The 17,749-nt window shown below is 40.7% G+C and overlaps 1 protein-coding gene across 8 annotated transcripts in view; it reads left to right on the forward strand.

Moving 5' to 3' along the window:
• Window positions 1-17,749, forward strand: part of RNF216 (ring finger protein 216) — a 172,847-nt gene that overhangs the window by 45,739 nt on the left and 109,359 nt on the right. For all 8 annotated transcript variants that reach the window (XM_032607108.1, XM_032607102.1, XM_032607107.1 and 5 more), the window contains exons 6-8: window positions 5,576-5,678; window positions 7,515-7,679; window positions 15,341-15,455. In XM_032607108.1, coding sequence (XP_032462999.1) covers window positions 5,576-5,678; window positions 7,515-7,679; window positions 15,341-15,455 — 383 coding nt within the window. The remainder of the gene's footprint in view (window positions 1-5,575; window positions 5,679-7,514; window positions 7,680-15,340; window positions 15,456-17,749) is intronic.

Below are 17,749 nucleotides of genomic sequence, written 5' to 3' on the forward strand. Positions count from 1 at the left end.
GTTTCCCTTGCGTTATTTTGTAGATTTTGACTGTGAGCGCATTACTTGAGGTCTTGATAGAAACGGTTCCTTCAAGGAGGACTTGCTTTAACTTCTGTCATGTGCCTCAGGGCAATGTCAGTCTAATACTATTTTAGGTTTTGTCTGGAAGTTTTATCTTACCTGGGTAGTAAGACTTTAGTCCTGGATGAGGACTGGGTAATCACAAATTCTCAGGGGGAGTTTTGTTTTCCCATCCATCCACTCAGCATCAGTGTTAAGGCATGCTTTTCCATGTGGTCTATGAGCTTTGTCTCTTACCCTGTGTGCCCTGTGAAAACTAAGGGCTCATGTTTATTAGGATCAACAAATGCCGCCCTCAGGAAAACTAGCTTCTGTGTTTAGCTTATTTCTCAGGGGTGTCAGTTTCACTTAGATTTGGACTCTTGAAAACGCCTTACTAACTTAAACATTTTGGTGTACTTTAAAAGTTTTATTTTAATATTTCATTCAGCAGTTTTCAATTGGAGACTGCCTGGGTACTTAATTGGTACTTAATCTTCCATACTGCTGGAAGGGGAAGCCATTTTGTTATTTTACACGCCATTCATTCTTCTCAAGCCTTTCCTCCATATTCTGGATTGTGTATAACTTAATTTTTTTTATTTTTGAACTATAATACACATACAGAAAAATGCACAAAATAAAGATGCACAGCTTAATAATTTATTACAAATAAAACATTCATGTAACCACCACCCAGAAATCTTCAAAAAATAGAGCATTGCTGCCATCTTTGAATGCTGTATGAAGATTTCATGTAGTCTGTATTCTCTCGTGACTGGCTTCTTTCAGCATTATGTTTGTGAGATTCTTTCATGCTGTGCATAACTATAGTTCATGCATTTTCGTTGCTAAGTAGTATTCCACTTGTATGAAAATGCTGTAATTAAATTTTTCCCTCTACTTTTTTTTTTTTTTTTTTTTTGCGGTACGTGGGCCTCTCACTGTTGTGGCCTCTCCCATTGCAGAGCACAGGCTCCGGATGCGCAGGCTCAGCAGCCATGGCTCACGGGCCCAGCCGCTCCGCAGCATGTGGGATCTTCCCAGACCGGGGCACGAACCCGTGTTCCCTGCATCGGCAGGCGGACTCTCAACCACTGCGCCACCAGGGAAGCCCAGACTTGGCCTTCTTTACCACCCTGTTGGCTAGTGATACCTTCAAGTAGAAATTTTTTAATTTTGGTCTTGTTTCTCATCTTTGGGAGTATTGGTCTGCCATTACTAGAAGTGAAGGTGCTGTTTTATTCTAAGGTTTTAAAATATTTTCTTTTTAGTATGTAAACAACATGATGGCAACTGCATTATTTTTAATTAATAAACTTTAATTTTGGAATAGTTTTAAATTCATAGCAAAATTGAGCAGAAATATCTACATTTTTACAATGAAAAATATCTCTTAGACTTCCACTCAACTAAAGAACAACTGATTGATTGATTGATTGATTTTTGGCTGCGTTGGGTCTTCGTTGCCACACGCGGGCTTTCCCTAGTTGTGGTGAGTGGGGCTGCTCTTCCTTGCGGTGTGTGGGCTTCTCATTGTGGTGGCTTCTCTTGTTGTGGAGCATGGGCTCTAGGTGTGCGGGCTTCAATAGTTGTGGCACACAGTCTCAGTAGTTGTGGCTCGAGGACTCCAGAGCGCAGACTCAGTAGTTGTGGCGCACGGGCTTAGTTGCTCTGCGGCATGTGACATCTTCCCAGACCAGGTCTCAAACTCGTGTCCCCTGCATTGGCAGGTGGATTCTTAACCACTGCGCCACCAGGGAAGTCCAAACTGATTTTTTTTAACGTACCTTTTTAGTTCTTGGAATGAAAACCTAGTTTTTTTTTGGAGGGTAAATACAATTTTGGATATTTTTTCATGAAATAGTGTTATGTAAAAAAATACTTTCCATTTTTTATGGTGTTATTAGTGATTACCTTTAATAAAAATTATTGTATTGAATTTTCCTCTTTGTTAAATATTTTTCCTGTACATAGTTTCACTAGTGTTCTGATAAACATTCTGCATTATTCCATGTAGTACTTTTCCTTCTTTTTGTTATACACGGTATGCTGAAACCCTAAAAGTTAAGATTTGGGATCAGGGATTATAAACAGATTCATGATCCTTGAAACGTATTTCCAAAGAGCTTTCCAGGGAATTCCCTGGCAGTCCAGTGGTTAGGCCTCTGCGCTTTCACTGCGGAGGGCCTGGGTTTAATCCCTGGTTGGGGAACTAAGATCCCACAAGCCAGGTAGCGCAGCAAAAACAAACTAACTAACAAATAGCTTTCCTGTGGAGTTGTGCCAGTTTATGTTGCTGTTAGAGATGTATATGAATTGGTTTAATCATTCCTCAACAATATTGAGTAGTCATATTTTAACTAGGCATAAAGTAATATTTTAGTTGCGTTTCTTTGATAATTAGCTATGTACCATTTTTCATATATTTGTTTACTAATTGTATTTCCCTCCTGTGTAAATTGTTTACTCCTCTTGTCTCATTGAATTCCTTTTTTTGTTAATATTTTCCTGATTATGAAGCATAATGTTCGTTTATTTTAGAAACTATAAATGTATATACCTAGCACATTTAGTTACAGAATACTGATTTGAATAGGAAATACCAAGTAGTATTTTGAATAACTTATAGTAAATATTAAAGTAATCCTTTAGAAATTTAGTATACTATAATGTTTCCCTCTCATTCTATGGATGAATATATTATTTTTTAAATATCTGCAGAATTAGCCTTCAATGTAATATCAGTAAAGTGTGATCAAATTGACAGATTCTGTGACAGTTCTGTTCTCCTACCTCCTGAGTCTCATACATGTCATTTTTTCTAGGGGCTTACTGACTCTGTGCCTTTTGCATCACTGAAAAGCAAATATTCATCCTTAAACATAAATTCTTGTGAATTCCAAAGGAAAGGGAATGTTCAATAATGGTATTGAATCTTTTGAAACTTACAGTATGATTTTCCTGACACTGCTTTCCTTTCGCCCCTGGGCTGTTGAGACTAAGTTGTTAATTCTCAAAACTAAGTTGAATGTTGTTAATGTAGGGCCGAAAGGAGGCCCAAAGCAGAGTTGAGCAAGCTGGTATTTTGTGGGGCTGACTCTCAGTCACTTTGTGTGCAGTCTTTAAGTCACCTTTAGATGTAACCAGCTGGTCATTTTAGCAGGAGGGGCCTGTTCACCAGAGAACCTGCTGTGATGGTAACCTACTCTTTGACGCTTTAACTGAGACTTTTCACTTACATGTGATGCAACTTAAGTTGGATCGAGGCAGCAAACAACTATTAAAGAATAAAAGCTTGGAATATTAGCTTGGCTTATTTAGTGGGAGTGCTTTCTCGAAACCCTGTAACTTGTCAGGTCAGATCAAGCATGAAATAATATCAGTAGGTTGGCAGATTTGAGTTCTGACAGGCATTTCGATATGTGAAGTTTTTAATAGTGTTGAAAATATAAAATGAATTGCTAAGAGAAGAACCTCTAAAATGCGGCCGGGGGTGGGGGGGTGATTCAGAAATTATACCTACTGTTCTATAGGATGTACTTTAGGAAGTGCATAAAAATAGAACATTTTGAAGGATGAGATTTTAAAAACTAGGAACAAGTTTTACTACTTTCTTCCAACACCCTAGCAGATCATCTTCCATGCATCCCACTTAGGAGACCTCTGGCTTCACTCATGCATGGCTATTCTATTAAAGAAGATTCTTTATATTTGACCTTTTTATCTTTCCCCAAATTCCTGGTTTGGGGGCAGTTTGTTGGCCTGTGGTAGCCACACTTATCAGAACGTTACAAACAGGTAAGATTGGAATGGAGGAGCTATTCCACATCTGGTTTGTAGTATGTCCAGTTGTGCATGTTAAAGGGGTTGTTTGGAACTTCGTGCCTTTCTCCACAAATACTGGGTTCTTAACAATGAATGATTCTCAGGTTAGCCTTCAGGGATCTGTATAACCTGTGGTGCTCATCAGTTTGTACTGGAACAAAGAGTCACCATCAGTGACAATGCTTTAAATGGGAAATGTGCTCAGAATTCTTGACTAGGGGTGTCTCCGCTTGCTGCTACTGTAATATGGGAAAGGGGTTTTTCACTCTCCGGGCCTCTGGCATTATGTTCCAGAGACTGGGCGTGGTGATAGGAAGAGGAGAGCTTAACAATAAGAAGCATGGGACTCCTGGTAGTGATGATGAAGAAAAAGGTGTTGGGATGTGCTGACCGGTCCTGGAGTAGGAGGAAGAGGGGGCTTTGCAGTTGGGCTTTGTATTCCGGCCAGTGCTGAGGGCCCTGAGGGGGATTGCAAAAGAAGCATGCCTCCCTAGTTTTTAGTCCCCACACACTGGCCCTTGGTGAGAAGAGGAGCTGGAGGTGAGCACCTTTTCTCTGTCTTCTTCCTGCTAGACCTGTCTTAATTAGAGGCTGCGCTCCTGACACTGGACAGGAGAGACCTGGGGAGAAGGGAGTTGAGTGAGAATCATGGTGGGGCACCTTCGAGGCAGTGGAGTCATCTTCAGAATCTGCAGGAGCAAGGGAAGGAAGGTGGAGGAGACGGGAAGCCCCGGTTGCCCTGTAACTGGGAAGCTTTCTTGCTACTGAAGTGGCTTGTGCTGCATACCGCCAGGCTGTACTTGTCTGTGTGGAATCATCCCAGGAGTACCGTTCGTTGCTTCTTTGGTTGTTAGGGTGAAGGGCCTTTAGTTAACATTTGTAAATCTGGGTGGTGATACATCTCTCATGTTATCTTATTCTCTATATCCTTAATTTTGAAGTGTTTCATAGTAGTGATAAAAAGACAAGGTTGTTAGTTTGGTATGAAGAGAGTCTGCTCTTAAGCAAACATGGTCTGTTCCTTCAGCCTTACAGTAAACTGAGCATCCCTCAGATTGTCATGGGGATTTATTACCGTAGGGTTAAAAGAAGTATTAATGAATTAGTAGAAGGTCTTTTATGTTCCATTTATTAACTCTTAGAAAACTTTTTTTTTTTTTTTTGCTGCACGCGGGCCTCTCACTGTTGTGGCCTCTCCCGTTGCGGAGCACAGGCTCTGGACACGCAGGGTCAGCGGCCATGGCTCACGGGCCCAGCTGCTCCGCGGCATGTGGGATCTTCCCGTACCGGGACACAAACCCGTGTCCCCTGCGTCAGCAGGCGGACTCTCAACCACTGCGCCACCAGGGGAGCCCAGAAAACTATTTTTAATTGTGAATGTAAATACAAACTTTTCCCCATACAGTTCAACCAGTAAGAATTTCAGTGACTTCATTATATTGATACGCAACTAATAGAAAAACTTCAGAGTTTATATTTCAGTATGTATATTACTTTTTAAATTAGCAAGTAAAAATAGAGATTCAGTGTAACTGTCTTTTGTCTGTTTATTTGTTTTGTTTTTCTGATCTGCAAACATTTTAATTCCCTGATAGGTCGATTATAATGTGTGTCTAGAAACTTTATTTTCACACATTACATTTGAATCAATGGGCAGGTGTGGGATTTGGAAGCACTATGAAAGTAACATCATTTATTTTTGCAGACTTTGTAATTTTCTTCTGGAAAATCCAGATTATCCAAAGAGAGAAGATAGAGTCCTTATCAATCCCAATAGCAGCCTGCTTGCCAGCCAAGATGAGATAAAGGCAAGTTGTGCTCTTGTTTTGCAGTGTCTACTTGGAAATGCTCTGCTCTTTTCATCATTTTTAAGGGAATAAACTGCTTTGTCAAGACACATTTTTTAAGACAATCCAGGAAAAGAGGATTTCAGAATATATATTTTAGTGGGATTTCTCCATCTGAGTCACTTTGAATTTTGTATTTGACTTCTTTCATTGTAACTCTATCTTCCCTTCCCCACAAAGAATTAAACAAATCCTCCATATCTTTAATCCTACAAAGGAAGTTCCTAAGATAAACAAGAATTGGACCAGATTATTTGTATCATTTTAGGGTTTTTTTTAACATTTTATTATGAAATTTTCAAACATACAGTAAAGTCAGAAGGCTTTTCCATTGATTACCTATATATCCACCAGCAGGACTATTAAAAGTTAACATTTTACTATGTCCATTTTGTCACATGTCCATCCCTGTGTCCATCAGCACATTCCTCTCATATTTTATTTCATTATAATGCACTTCAAAGTAAATTGCAAAAACATCAATACACTGCCCCGTAAATACTTTAGCATGCAGATTATTGCCTAGAGTTTAATGTCTGTTTACAGTTTTTCTTTTTGTATAAGATTTATATACAGTACATACACCTGTGTAACCAAATCCTGTATCAAGATATAAAGTTTGGTTTTTAGAAATCTTAATCATTGTCTTCATTTGTGATCCAGACTAGCATTTAGTGTGTTAAGCTGTTGAAGGAAAGTATAGTTCAGAACTGCTTCACTGGGATCTGTTGTACCATCCTTCTACTTACCACAAATTCTTTTTGACTCTTTCTTTTATGTATGGGTATTACTCATTTTATTGCTCTTTACTTTTGTGCTTTTCAGATGTTACAATGTTTTTTACAAATTGAAGGTTTGTGGCAATCCTTCCTTGAGCAAATCTGTTGGTGCCATTTTTCCAACAGCATTTGTTCACCTCGTGTCTCTATGTCATATTTTGGTAATTCTCATAAGATTTCTGACTTTATTACTGCATTTGTCATGGTGATCTGTGATCAGTGACCTTTGGTGTTACTGTTGCAAAAAGATTGACTTGCTGAAAGCTCAGATGATGGTTAACATTTTTTAGCAGTACATTTTTTTTTTTTTTTTTTTGCGGTACGCGGGCCTCTCACTGTTGTGGCCTCTCCCATTGCGGAGCGCAGGCTCAGCGGCCATGGCTCACAGGCCCAGCCGCTCCGCGGCATGTGGGATCTTCCCGGACTGGGGCACGAACCCACATCCCCTGCATCAGCAGGCGGACTCTCAGCCACTGCGCCACCAGGGAAGCCCAGCAATAAATTATTAATTGCATCATGTACTTTTTTATTTTTTGTACATATGCTGTTGCACGCTTACTAGACTACGGTATGGTGTAAACATAACTTTAACTTTTCTTTGCATTGGGAAACCAAAATATTTGTGTGACTCGTTTTATTGTGATACTAACTTTATTGCAGTGGTCTTGAACCAAACCCGCAGTTTCCCTGAAGTATGCCTGTATTTTGTAGCTGGAAGAAAATTCATTTTTCTAAACACTTTGTGAAAAGAAAATGGCTAAAAAATTGGGTTCAAATCCCCAGCTATACTTTTTCATAGTTCCAACTAGTAAAACTAGTCTTCAGACTCCAGACAGACTGTTTAACCTCTCTGAACTGTCATTTCTTCATCTCTATTCAGGGTTGGTATCCTCCTTTAGAGTAATTATGAGTACAAGTCAGATTATTCTATTCTGTAGTAAATAATTCTTCAAATGATTTCCCCCTCGTAGGAAATGCACTGTCTGGCCTCTAATGTTGTGCCTCTCTCTCATTTCAGTTGCCTAAAATAGACTTTTTTGACTATTCTAAATTGGCTCCTCTTGACCAGCGCTGCTTCATCCAAGCTGCTGACCTCCTGATGGCCGACTTCAAAATGCTCAGCAGTCAGGACATCAAGTGGGCCCTGCATGAGCTCAAAGGACACTATGCAATCACCCGAAAGGTGCTCTACTCGGTCTTCCTGCTGGGGTCACACCTCTTGACTAACTACTCCTTCCCATGATAACAGAATGAAGAGTTCAGCTTGTGGAAATTGGCATGGTTTATGATGGTAAAGAGCTAAGGAGTTTGTCAGGGCGAAGGTAAATAGACAAAGGTATTTGCTGATCAGGAAGAACTGAATGAAAAGAAATACATATTAGAAGCAGGGAGGTTCTGGTTTGACCATAAAGACATGGAAGGTAATGAATTTTCCCATGGAATGCGGATGACTAGAGTGTAAAAGATGCATTTCAGTGCTATTCCTCCCTCATCTGCTTTCTGACTTGGAGCTGGCCACCACAGTCCTCCCCCAGATGGCTCAGTTAGCAGTTACATGTAGAGTCTGTAAAGGGCCCAGAACCCAGCTCTGCCCAGGGAGTGGTGGTTTGCCTCAGAAGCGAGTAGGCAGCTAACTGAAAGCTCTCGAGGTATTTTTTTTTTTCTTCTGGGCCCTAAATAAGGTTCCATGTAAGGGCCTCTGTTCCAGGGCTTGGAAGGGTGCTGGTCACTAGTGGGTAGCAGACGTGCTTCATTTAGTGAAGTCCATTGTACAGTGCCCGTTTCATGGCAGTCAGCCAGGATGGAAGAGTGAGCACCAGCAGGTCCTTGACTTGTTCCTCTTTCTCCTGCCTTTAAATCCGTTTCTCCTGCTGAAGTTCTGGTGATTCTCAGCAGACAGTGTGCTTTTCTTTCCAGAAGACAAGCAAATGTGGAGTTACTTTAACGGTTAAAACACCCACTGGGTCATAACCTGAAAGAAGGTGAACATTGGTGAATTTGCTGCGTGTAGGCCCCTTCCACCTTTAGATTGATAACATCTAGGCAGCTGGCAACAAACTCCTAATTGTAGGTTCATTTTAGGTAAAATTACTCTGAAGGGAACACAGAGATAGTGCCTTCTGTTTCTGAGTCTCATTCCCCATGCTAAAGAGGGAATGTCTGTACTGTCATTGAAAAATGAATGAGCTTCCCCCCCAAAATAACGACCTTGAGAAAGAAGGGGCTCTTTCATCTTTAGGCCCTGCCTGGTGTCTTTACTGACGCTTTGGTGCCTCACACCTTTTCTGAGCTCCCAGGGAGCCTAGATGAGAAGTAAGAGGGCAGCAGCAGGAGACAGCCCCTGTGGTCTGGGTGTGGGCTGGTCCTCATTGGTAACGTCCCTGCCGCCATCCTGAGATCAGTAAGAGTAACTGTGCTCGCACATGCTTCTCCCCACTGAAGGCCTACTAGTTATATGGGTGGGAGGTTGTAGGGCTTTGTGGCTCAGTTCTTGTTCATACCTTCCTTATCCTTTTCCTTGTTTTTCTGGCCCTTTATATTTTTATGGTGTCTGCTTGTTTTAGTGGGTAATTAAAAAATTTGCAGGATTTTGGAAAGAGGTGGGTTGGACTATTTGAATGAATGTAAGGTGTTTAAGGAGAAATAATGTTTGACAGAAGCTAATATCTGATGTGCTCAATCAGAAAGTCTCCCTGCTCTATGGACATGGTGCACAAGACTTCTGCCTTGTAGGAAGTTACACTCACGTGGACAGGGATGTAGGAAACACACCCGGAGATGCTTCCTAGTTTGAGCAATAGCATGTCTTCCCTGTGCCACTCCCCAAACATGATGATTGCTTTGGGAGGGTATGCTGACTGAAGACAAAGTCAATTCTCTGTGGATTTCTCTTTTTTTTACTTTTTACTATAAACATCAAACACATACAGAAGTAAAGATGATATTGTAAAAAACCCCTGCTTACTGTCACTCAGCTTCAGCAATTATCAGCTCCTGCCCAGTCTTGTTGTATTGTATTTCCACCCCTACACACTTCTCCCTCCCAGACTGTTGTGAAGTAAATTCCAAGCTTCATTTCATTTTTTTCATCCATAGGTATTTCAGTATTTATCTTTAAAAGATAAATACAAAGACAAAATAATTTTTAAAACACAATCAAAATACCATTCTCGCAGCTTAAAAATTAACATCATCAGATATCCAGTCAGCATTCAGATTTCTCTGAATATGTCAAAAATCTTTAGCTTGTTTGGTCATAGAGTTCCAAGTAAAATCTGTTTATTGCAGTTGATTGATAACTTCTTAAATCTCTTTTTAAAAATCTGTAAGCTCTCTCTCTTTCTTCCCCCTTTATTTTTCCTTACTGCCTATTTGTTGGGGAAAACTGGGTTGTTTTATCTTACAGGTTTTCACAGTCTAGATTTTGCTAACTGCACCCCTGCATTGTAATTAAATGATTCCTCTGTCCCCTCAATTTTGTATAAATTGATGGTTACATCTAGAATCTTGATCAAACTTAGGTTTGATTTTTTTTTCTCTCTCATGAATTTTAATTCTACTTCTGCCACTTGGTGTGTGACTTTGAACAAGTGTCTTAAACTTGCAGAGCTTCAGTTTTCTGTTAGTAAATAGTGGATGTCTTAGATGAGTAATGTGAGAATTAGATGAGATAATATATAGCAGGCCTATAACACAGTGCCTCACATATATCAAGTTTCAGTAACAAGTTCCCATCCCTTCACACTTCGCTCTGTGTGCTACAGAATAATTTTCAAACCATTTTACTTAACGGTTACTCAGTGCTATCTTCAGAGTTGGTCCTTAGTGTAGTACAAGAGCACAAGAGCCTTGCGTCGTTCGGCCTCCTTAGGTTTGCAGCGCTGAATTCATGCTAGAGAGGCCTGTGACCAGCAGGGCCCACTCTGATTTGTTCCAAGCCTGTCGTATGGAGGCCCAGAGTGCAGGAAGACTCTACCCGCATGTGTGTGCACTTGTGGATATTTTAGCTCCACTCTTTTTATGGGTGTATCCTGTGGGTGAGCTTCTTGGAGACCCCAGTGCAGCTGCAGTAATGTTTCTTCTGGTTGTAAAGTTCTGTAGGGACAGAAATGCTATCAGCACTAAGTGTTTTCAATGAATAACTTCTAAACTGGAGAGAACTGGTCATCCTTAAAATTCACAACAGGAACTGCTTCTTAAAATGAATGTTTATTTTTATCAAACTAATTAATTTCCATAGTTTAAAAAATCAGGGACTTCCCTAGCTGTCCAGTGATTAAAACTCTCTGCACTTCCACTGCAGTGGGTGTGGGTTCAGTCCCTGGTCAGGGAACTAAGATCCTGCATGCTGTGCAGCACGGCCAAAAACTTTTTTTAAATAAATAAAATACAATAGTGGCAAAATGCTCATTTATAATTTTGTAAATGGCAGGCTGAAGCCCCCTTTTTCATCCTCTTTTATATGTTTTTTTTCCTGGTATTTACCTCCACATTTATGAACATATTATTATGCTTGATTCATTTGTTATAGTTTACTCTTTATGGTAGATGGAGGTTCTAGATCTAACACACACTCATCTTTTAAATGCATACAGCTTTTTTTAAATCTGTTTTTAGAATTGTCATTGTTATGACTATGGAAATGTTCACTGCTAGGGCAAGTAATGTACTGTGGTAACGTTTCCTTTTTTTGAATTTTGTATTTTTCATAGAGTTAAAAATCACTTGCCTTGGTTTTTTCATTTGCTTTTTTTTGTTGTTTTGTTTTTTGACTCTGGGTAAATCTTTCCACACCCAACAACTTGAAAGTTGTTCGTATTCTAGTTTTGCTTATTGTCAAACCTGTCAGTTCTCATTTCTTTTTTTTTCTTTTTTTCAATTAAAGTGTACTTGCTGTACAATATTACATAAGTTACAGGTGTACAGTATAGTGATTCACAATTTTTAAAGGTTATACTCCATTTATAATTATTATAAAATACTGGCTATATTCCCTGTGTTGTACAATATGTCCTTTTTAGTTTACTTTATACCTAATAGTTTGTACCTCTTAATTCCCCATCCCTATATTTCCCTTCTCCCCTTCCCTCTCCCCACTGGTAACCACTAGTTCTCTGTATATGTGAGTCTGTTTCTTTTTTGTTATATTCACTAGTTTGTTGTATTTTTTAGATTCTGCATGTAAGTGATATCATGCAGTATTTGTCTTTCTCTGTCTGACTTATCTCACTTAGCATAATGCCCTCTAAGCCCATCCATGTTGTTGCATATGGCAACATTTCATTCTTTTTTATGGCTGAGTAGTATTCCATTGTATGTATATTCCACACCTTCTTTATCCATTCATCTGCTGGTAGACTCCAGTCTGTTCGGATTGTTCTTCATGCCTGCTGCATAGCTGTTATCTTGGGAATTCCCTTTGCCTTTTGACAAAGATTAATTTTCTGTATTCTAGATCCTGACAACTTTCTGTGTCTTCCTTTACACACTCATGTCATGCTTGACTGATGGTTCCACTGGGTTGAAAATTATTTCCCCTCCTAATTCTTCTCAATAATTCTGCCCCAGATGTGACTACCTCTTTCTTTCAGGCAGTTTGTTGAATGCCTGCCATAGGTCACACATTGGGAATGTCACGGTAAATATAGAGGTTCCCTTCCTTCATGGAGCTTAATGCTAGTGGACAGGGCCATCTTTTTTAACCCACCCCTTGACTTCTCTTCTCTGAGGTGGTCGTTCTCAGGGTATTGACTACCCAGGCTTCCTAGATTTCTCCCTCTGTGTACTTGAATGGTCATCTCTGTCTCCATGCAGGTAACATATCCCTGTCTCTGGACCTGACCTTTCTACCAGGCTCCACAGAGGAGTCTCTGTCTACTTCTCAGCTTTTGCATCATCACATGACCATTGTCGTGTTTTTAGGTCATCCCTTAAAAGAAGTTTGGCTGTTGTCAGAGATGGCCCAAAAATCTTACCAGACGGTATCCTTGATTCTCAAAACGAATACTTTGAGTGGGTATTTGATTTGTGAGTGTGAGCAGGCTGGAGGGAAAAGTGCCAGAAACAAAAAAAGGAAAATTTTAAAGATTTTTTCTTCATTGTCTGTTCTGTGTTCTTCCTGCTAGGTTTTTGGGGTACTTACTTTGTGGTAGTTACTGACTAGACCCTGAGGACACTGACATGCGTAGAATACAAATTAGCTTCTTTCCAAAGAGTTTTCAGTCTGTTTGAGAAGATTAAAGTTAAAAAAAAAGGCTAAAGCGATGTGATGAGTCTTATAAAATAGAGTGAATAAAGGTGCATGAGGGCACTAGGAAAGAAATGAAGATGTCATTTGAACAAGGTCTTAAAGATGCTTTCACTAGAGGGATAATATGTGAAAGGCTAAAAGGTAAGAAAAAGTAACTGTGATGCCTTTTGGTTGTGCAGGTATGAATTATAACTAGCAGGTCTCGAAAGGAAGGAATTCTGATTCTCTAATTTTATTTGTCTACTGGACCATTAGTCAGTAGGATAAGTAGGGAGTTACCTGGTGGTCTAGTGGCTAGGACTCGGCGCTTTCACTGCCGTGGCCCAGGTTCAGTCCCTGAGGGGAACTGAGATCCCGCAAGCTGAGAGGCACGACCAGAAAAAAACAAAAAAAGATAAGTAATGAATGTTAATATAACTATTAAGGTAAGATTTTGGAGGTGCCTTTAATTTTTAGGCAACATTTGTTTTAAGGTACAGCTTCCTGACAAGTATGAGTTTGTGTTCATATATATGGATTTTTTTTCCTGCTAACTAGAAACAGTATTAAATGGGACCAAGGTAATGACCTCAGTTCTTGCAGTCAGGAGCCTCTATGTTTTTTGTTTGTTTGTTTAATATTTATTTATTTGGCTGCACCACGTCTTAGCTGTGGCATGTGGGATCTTTTAGTTGCAGCATGCAGGATCTAGTTCCCTGACCAGGGATTGAACCCGGGCCCCCTGCATTGGAAGCGTGGAGTCTTAACCACTGGACTGCCAGGGAAGTCCCAGAAGCTTCTGTGTTTTATGACAGTGTAGTGTGGTTGAAAACCCAGTAGACTACCTACCAGTTATGAGCTCTGAGTTCACATTCCAGTAATCAGTCGCTGATAAATGACATCTACCGTTTAATTACCTCATTTTTAAAATGCAGATAATAATAACTTATCCTGCTTCCTTTCCTGGGTTTTTGCACATAGCCCTGGTTCAAGGGTGGGGTTTCACCTGTAGATAAAACTTGGTATAGGTTAGTAGTTTTGCAGCTGAGTACAAATATGTGACTTTAAGATTGGTGCCTAAGGGTTTGTGGGGAACACCTTGGGTAGTGGGACAGAAAGAAGAAACAGAAAGCAAGGGAGGAGGCACTGCAGCTGTGGAGGACGTTGATCCGGGATATAGAGAGGTGGCAAGATGAATCTTGCTGTTGGCCAGCTCTTGATGGGCTTTCACTGAAATCTGAGGGCAAGGTGATGTCAAAGAGAGGAGCTTTAGTTCCGAGACTGGCCTGACTTCCTATACTAGCTTTAATTAAGGTTTGACTGGGGGCGAGTTCCTTTCTCTAAGCCTTGCTTCCCTCTACTATAAAATAAATAATACCTCCCTCAGAGGATTGTTGTGAGAATTAAATAAGTAAGGACTTGAAAGGGCCACATGTAGTGCTTAGCTTATAGGAGGCGCGCACAACGAATGGTGATTCCCAAACTTAGGAGCTTTGAAAAGGAAGGGAGGTAGGAGGTAGATGAAGATGCAAGGGTGATCCTTAGGAATCATGAATTCTGTCTGGGAAACGCTGAACTGCCAGCATGCTGGGTGGGGCCTGTGAGACATCCAAGTAAAAGCAATTCATTGGTTGGCTGAATGGACAAAAAAGGTGGGAAATACGAACTGGAGAAGGGATTTTGAGAGTCGTCAGCATATGGAAGGTGACCGTACCAGCCTGGATGAAGTGTACCTAGAGAGACTGTCGGGTAAGAAGAGAGCCAAGGCTGCCTTGAGGACTCCCAACATGGAAAAACTAGGTAGAGCAGCAGGCAGCGAGGAAGGAGGAAGTCAGGAGAGTGGAGCAGGCAGCATTGTTCGTGCTGCTGAGAGATCCAGTGAGGTGAGGAGTTAGCCCCGCGTTAGGAAGATTAGCAAGTGAAAAGGTGGGGTAGAGGCCAGGTTAGAGGGAGTTGGCCGCTTGTGGGAGGCGAGGTGATGGAATGATGTACAAATTGCTCTTTTGATAAGTTTGGCTACAAAGAAGAGGAAGAAGAAAAGGGCTGATAGCTGGAAGAGGAAGGAGGTCAGGGAATGAAAGGTTTTCTTTTTTTTTAAGATGGCAGAGACTTGAGCACCTTTAAATGCCTATTGGAAAGATGTAAAAAGGGGGAGAAGCTAAAGGAATGGAAGAAAAGGGATTATCACTGGCATAAGAATTTTGCACTCCCGTGTTCAGTACAAAGTGGGGATGTGGGTGAAAGCAACGAGAATGTGGGGGAAGTGGAGGAGGGAGTGTTGACCAGGGAAACACCATGTAAGATGCTGCCTGTAAAATATAACTCGTAGCCATTTGTTACGTGATTTAACCTGTGCTTATTTAAGGACAGCTTCAGTAGTTTCTATTTTCTTGTGTACCTTTATCAGTAAGCATTTGGTTCTACCATTGTAGCAGTTGTTGAAAGAGAAAATGAAAATAATAAAATGCTACCTGTTTATTTTGCCTGCTGCCTTTTCTGGTAAGCCATGTAGGGAAGATAGCTGTGAGTCACAACGAGATTTAGGGATTGCCGATGTTTCATGTACTTTTTTTGTCCCATTTACAGCGGTAACCTTTCCCTTTCTCAATTTTTAGGCCTTTTCTGATGCCATTAAAAAATGGCAGGAGCTATCGCCAGAAACCAGTGGAAAAAGAAAAAAGAGAAAAGAAATGAATCAGTATTCTTACATAGATTTCAAATTTGAACAAGGTAATGGCCAAATGTGAGTGTTGCTGATGGTGTTTGCAGAGCCATCTGCTCCCACACAGCCTGTAAGGGGAGTCGTGGTGTGGCTGCTTAGAAATGCCCTGTCGAGAGAGAGTCATGGACATACACACACTAACAAACGTAGTAAGGTAGATAGCTGGGGGGAAGCAGCCGCAAGGCACAGGGATATTAGCTCGGTGCTTTGTAACAGCCTGGAAGGGTGGGATGGGGAGAGTGGGAGGGAGGGAGACACAAGAGGGAAGACATATGGGAACATATGTATATGTATAGCTGATTCACTTTGTTATAAAGCAGAAACTAACACACCATTGTAAAGCAATTATACCCCAATAAAGATGTTTAAAAAAAAAAAAAGAAATGCCCTGTTACAGCAGTCTGAGGAGTGTCACCGACGTGACTGCTCTGATGGCACATTGGTGTTTTTAGAAAGTGGCTACGTTTGTCATCTTTCTGTTTAGGATACACCATGACAGGAAAATTGTGTGCAGTGTTAGATTCACATGTGGAAAAGTGCTTGGGGACATTCTTCAGCTTGGGGGGAAGAGAGGTCTTGAAGGTTTGACAAGAATTAGCCTTTCACTACATAGTAAAAGCTAGACCAGTGATTGACTGCTTACTGCAGAGGAGGCACTTACACACCTGAGAGAGTAGCTTCTACACAGAAAAAAACCAAACAGCTCTTAAACTGCCACTTAAGCTGTTTATTTAAAATTCTGTTATTCATATTGATGAAGTAACTGCTGAAAGCTCTTTCAAAGAGGTTACTTCAGGTCTAACTCCCCACCCCCCGCCAAGGTAAACTTGCTGAATTTTGCAACAAATTTGATCTTAGTTGCTTGTGTCTGAGAGTCCACTTCAACTTTTCCTGTAGATTATGTCATAAATAAGAATATTTCCCTTTCCTTTTCTCCTATGTGTCTTTCTGTTACATCTGTAATTAATTTCATGACTTCAGGTGTGACTAAATGAAAAATCCATGAGATAGTTATAGAGTTGGAAAGTATTTGAATTTTTGAACTCTTCAGGATCTAAAAGAAAACGTCCTAGGCTCTGACTTCTAAGTTCGCCAAGCTACTCTGTGAAGCAGTGCCCTCCTGACATGACATTCTCACAGATCTGTGGCAGAATGGAAGTGGGGACAGTGTATAGGTGGTTTTTCATTCAGCTGAATTTATCCACAGTTAACTAGGCATCCCTAATACATAGTCATTCAGTATTTGTTTCTGACTTTCAGTGGTAGAGAAAAGAAAGTACCACTTCACAAGATGATCTACTCCCTTGCTGGTCAGCTATGTCTTTTAGAAAGTTATTCCTTTATATCAAGCCAAAAATGTACCTTCCTGGGACTTCCCTGGTGGCGCAGTGGTTAAGAATCGTCTGCCAATGCAGGGGACACGGGTTTGATCCCTGGTCCGGGAAGATCGTGCATGCCACAGAGCTACTAAACCGGTGCGTCACAACTGCTGAGCCTGCGCTCTAGAGCCCATGAGCCACAACTGCTGAGCCCACGTGCCACAACTACTGAAGCCCACATACCTAGAGTCCACGCTCCGCAACAAGAGAAGCCACCTCAATGAGAAGTCCACGCGCCACAACAAAGAGTAGTCCTCACTCACTGCAGCTAGAGAAAGCCCGTGCGCAGCGACAAAGACCCAACACAGCCATAAATAAATAAATAATTTGAAAAGTAAAGTTGCTCTGAAAAAAATTAAATACTTAGATGTGAATCTAACAATACATGTACAGGACTTATGATGAAAACTACAAAACAATGAAGAAGGAAATCAAAGAAAATATAAATAAATGGAGAAACGTACTGTGTTCATGGATTGGAAGACTCAGTGAAGATGTAAATCCTCCCCAAATTGGTACCATGCTTAATGTAATTTCTGTCAAAATCCCAGCAAGAATTTTTTGTAGATACAGGCAAGGTATCCTAAAATTATCCTAAAATTTATATGGAAAGGCAGGGTACTAGAATAGCTAAAATGATTTCTTTTTTTACATTTATTTATTTATCAGTAGTTTTGGCTCGAGGGCTCTAGAGCATAGGCCCAGTAGTGTGGCACACGGGCTTAGTTGCTCCGCAGCATGTGGGATCTTTCCAGACCAGGGCTCGAACCCATGTCCCCTGCATTGGCAGGCAGATTCTTAACCACTCCGCCACCAGAGAAGTCCCAGTGATTTTTAAAAAGAAAAATAAAGTGGGAGAAATCAGTCTACTGGATTTCAAGACTTACTACATAGCTACAGTGATTAAGACCAGGTGGTCTTGG

Source organism: Phocoena sinus, chromosome 15 (assembly GCF_008692025.1).
Source record: "Phocoena sinus isolate mPhoSin1 chromosome 15, mPhoSin1.pri, whole genome shotgun sequence".
Lineage (NCBI taxonomy): Eukaryota > Metazoa > Chordata > Mammalia > Artiodactyla > Phocoenidae > Phocoena > Phocoena sinus.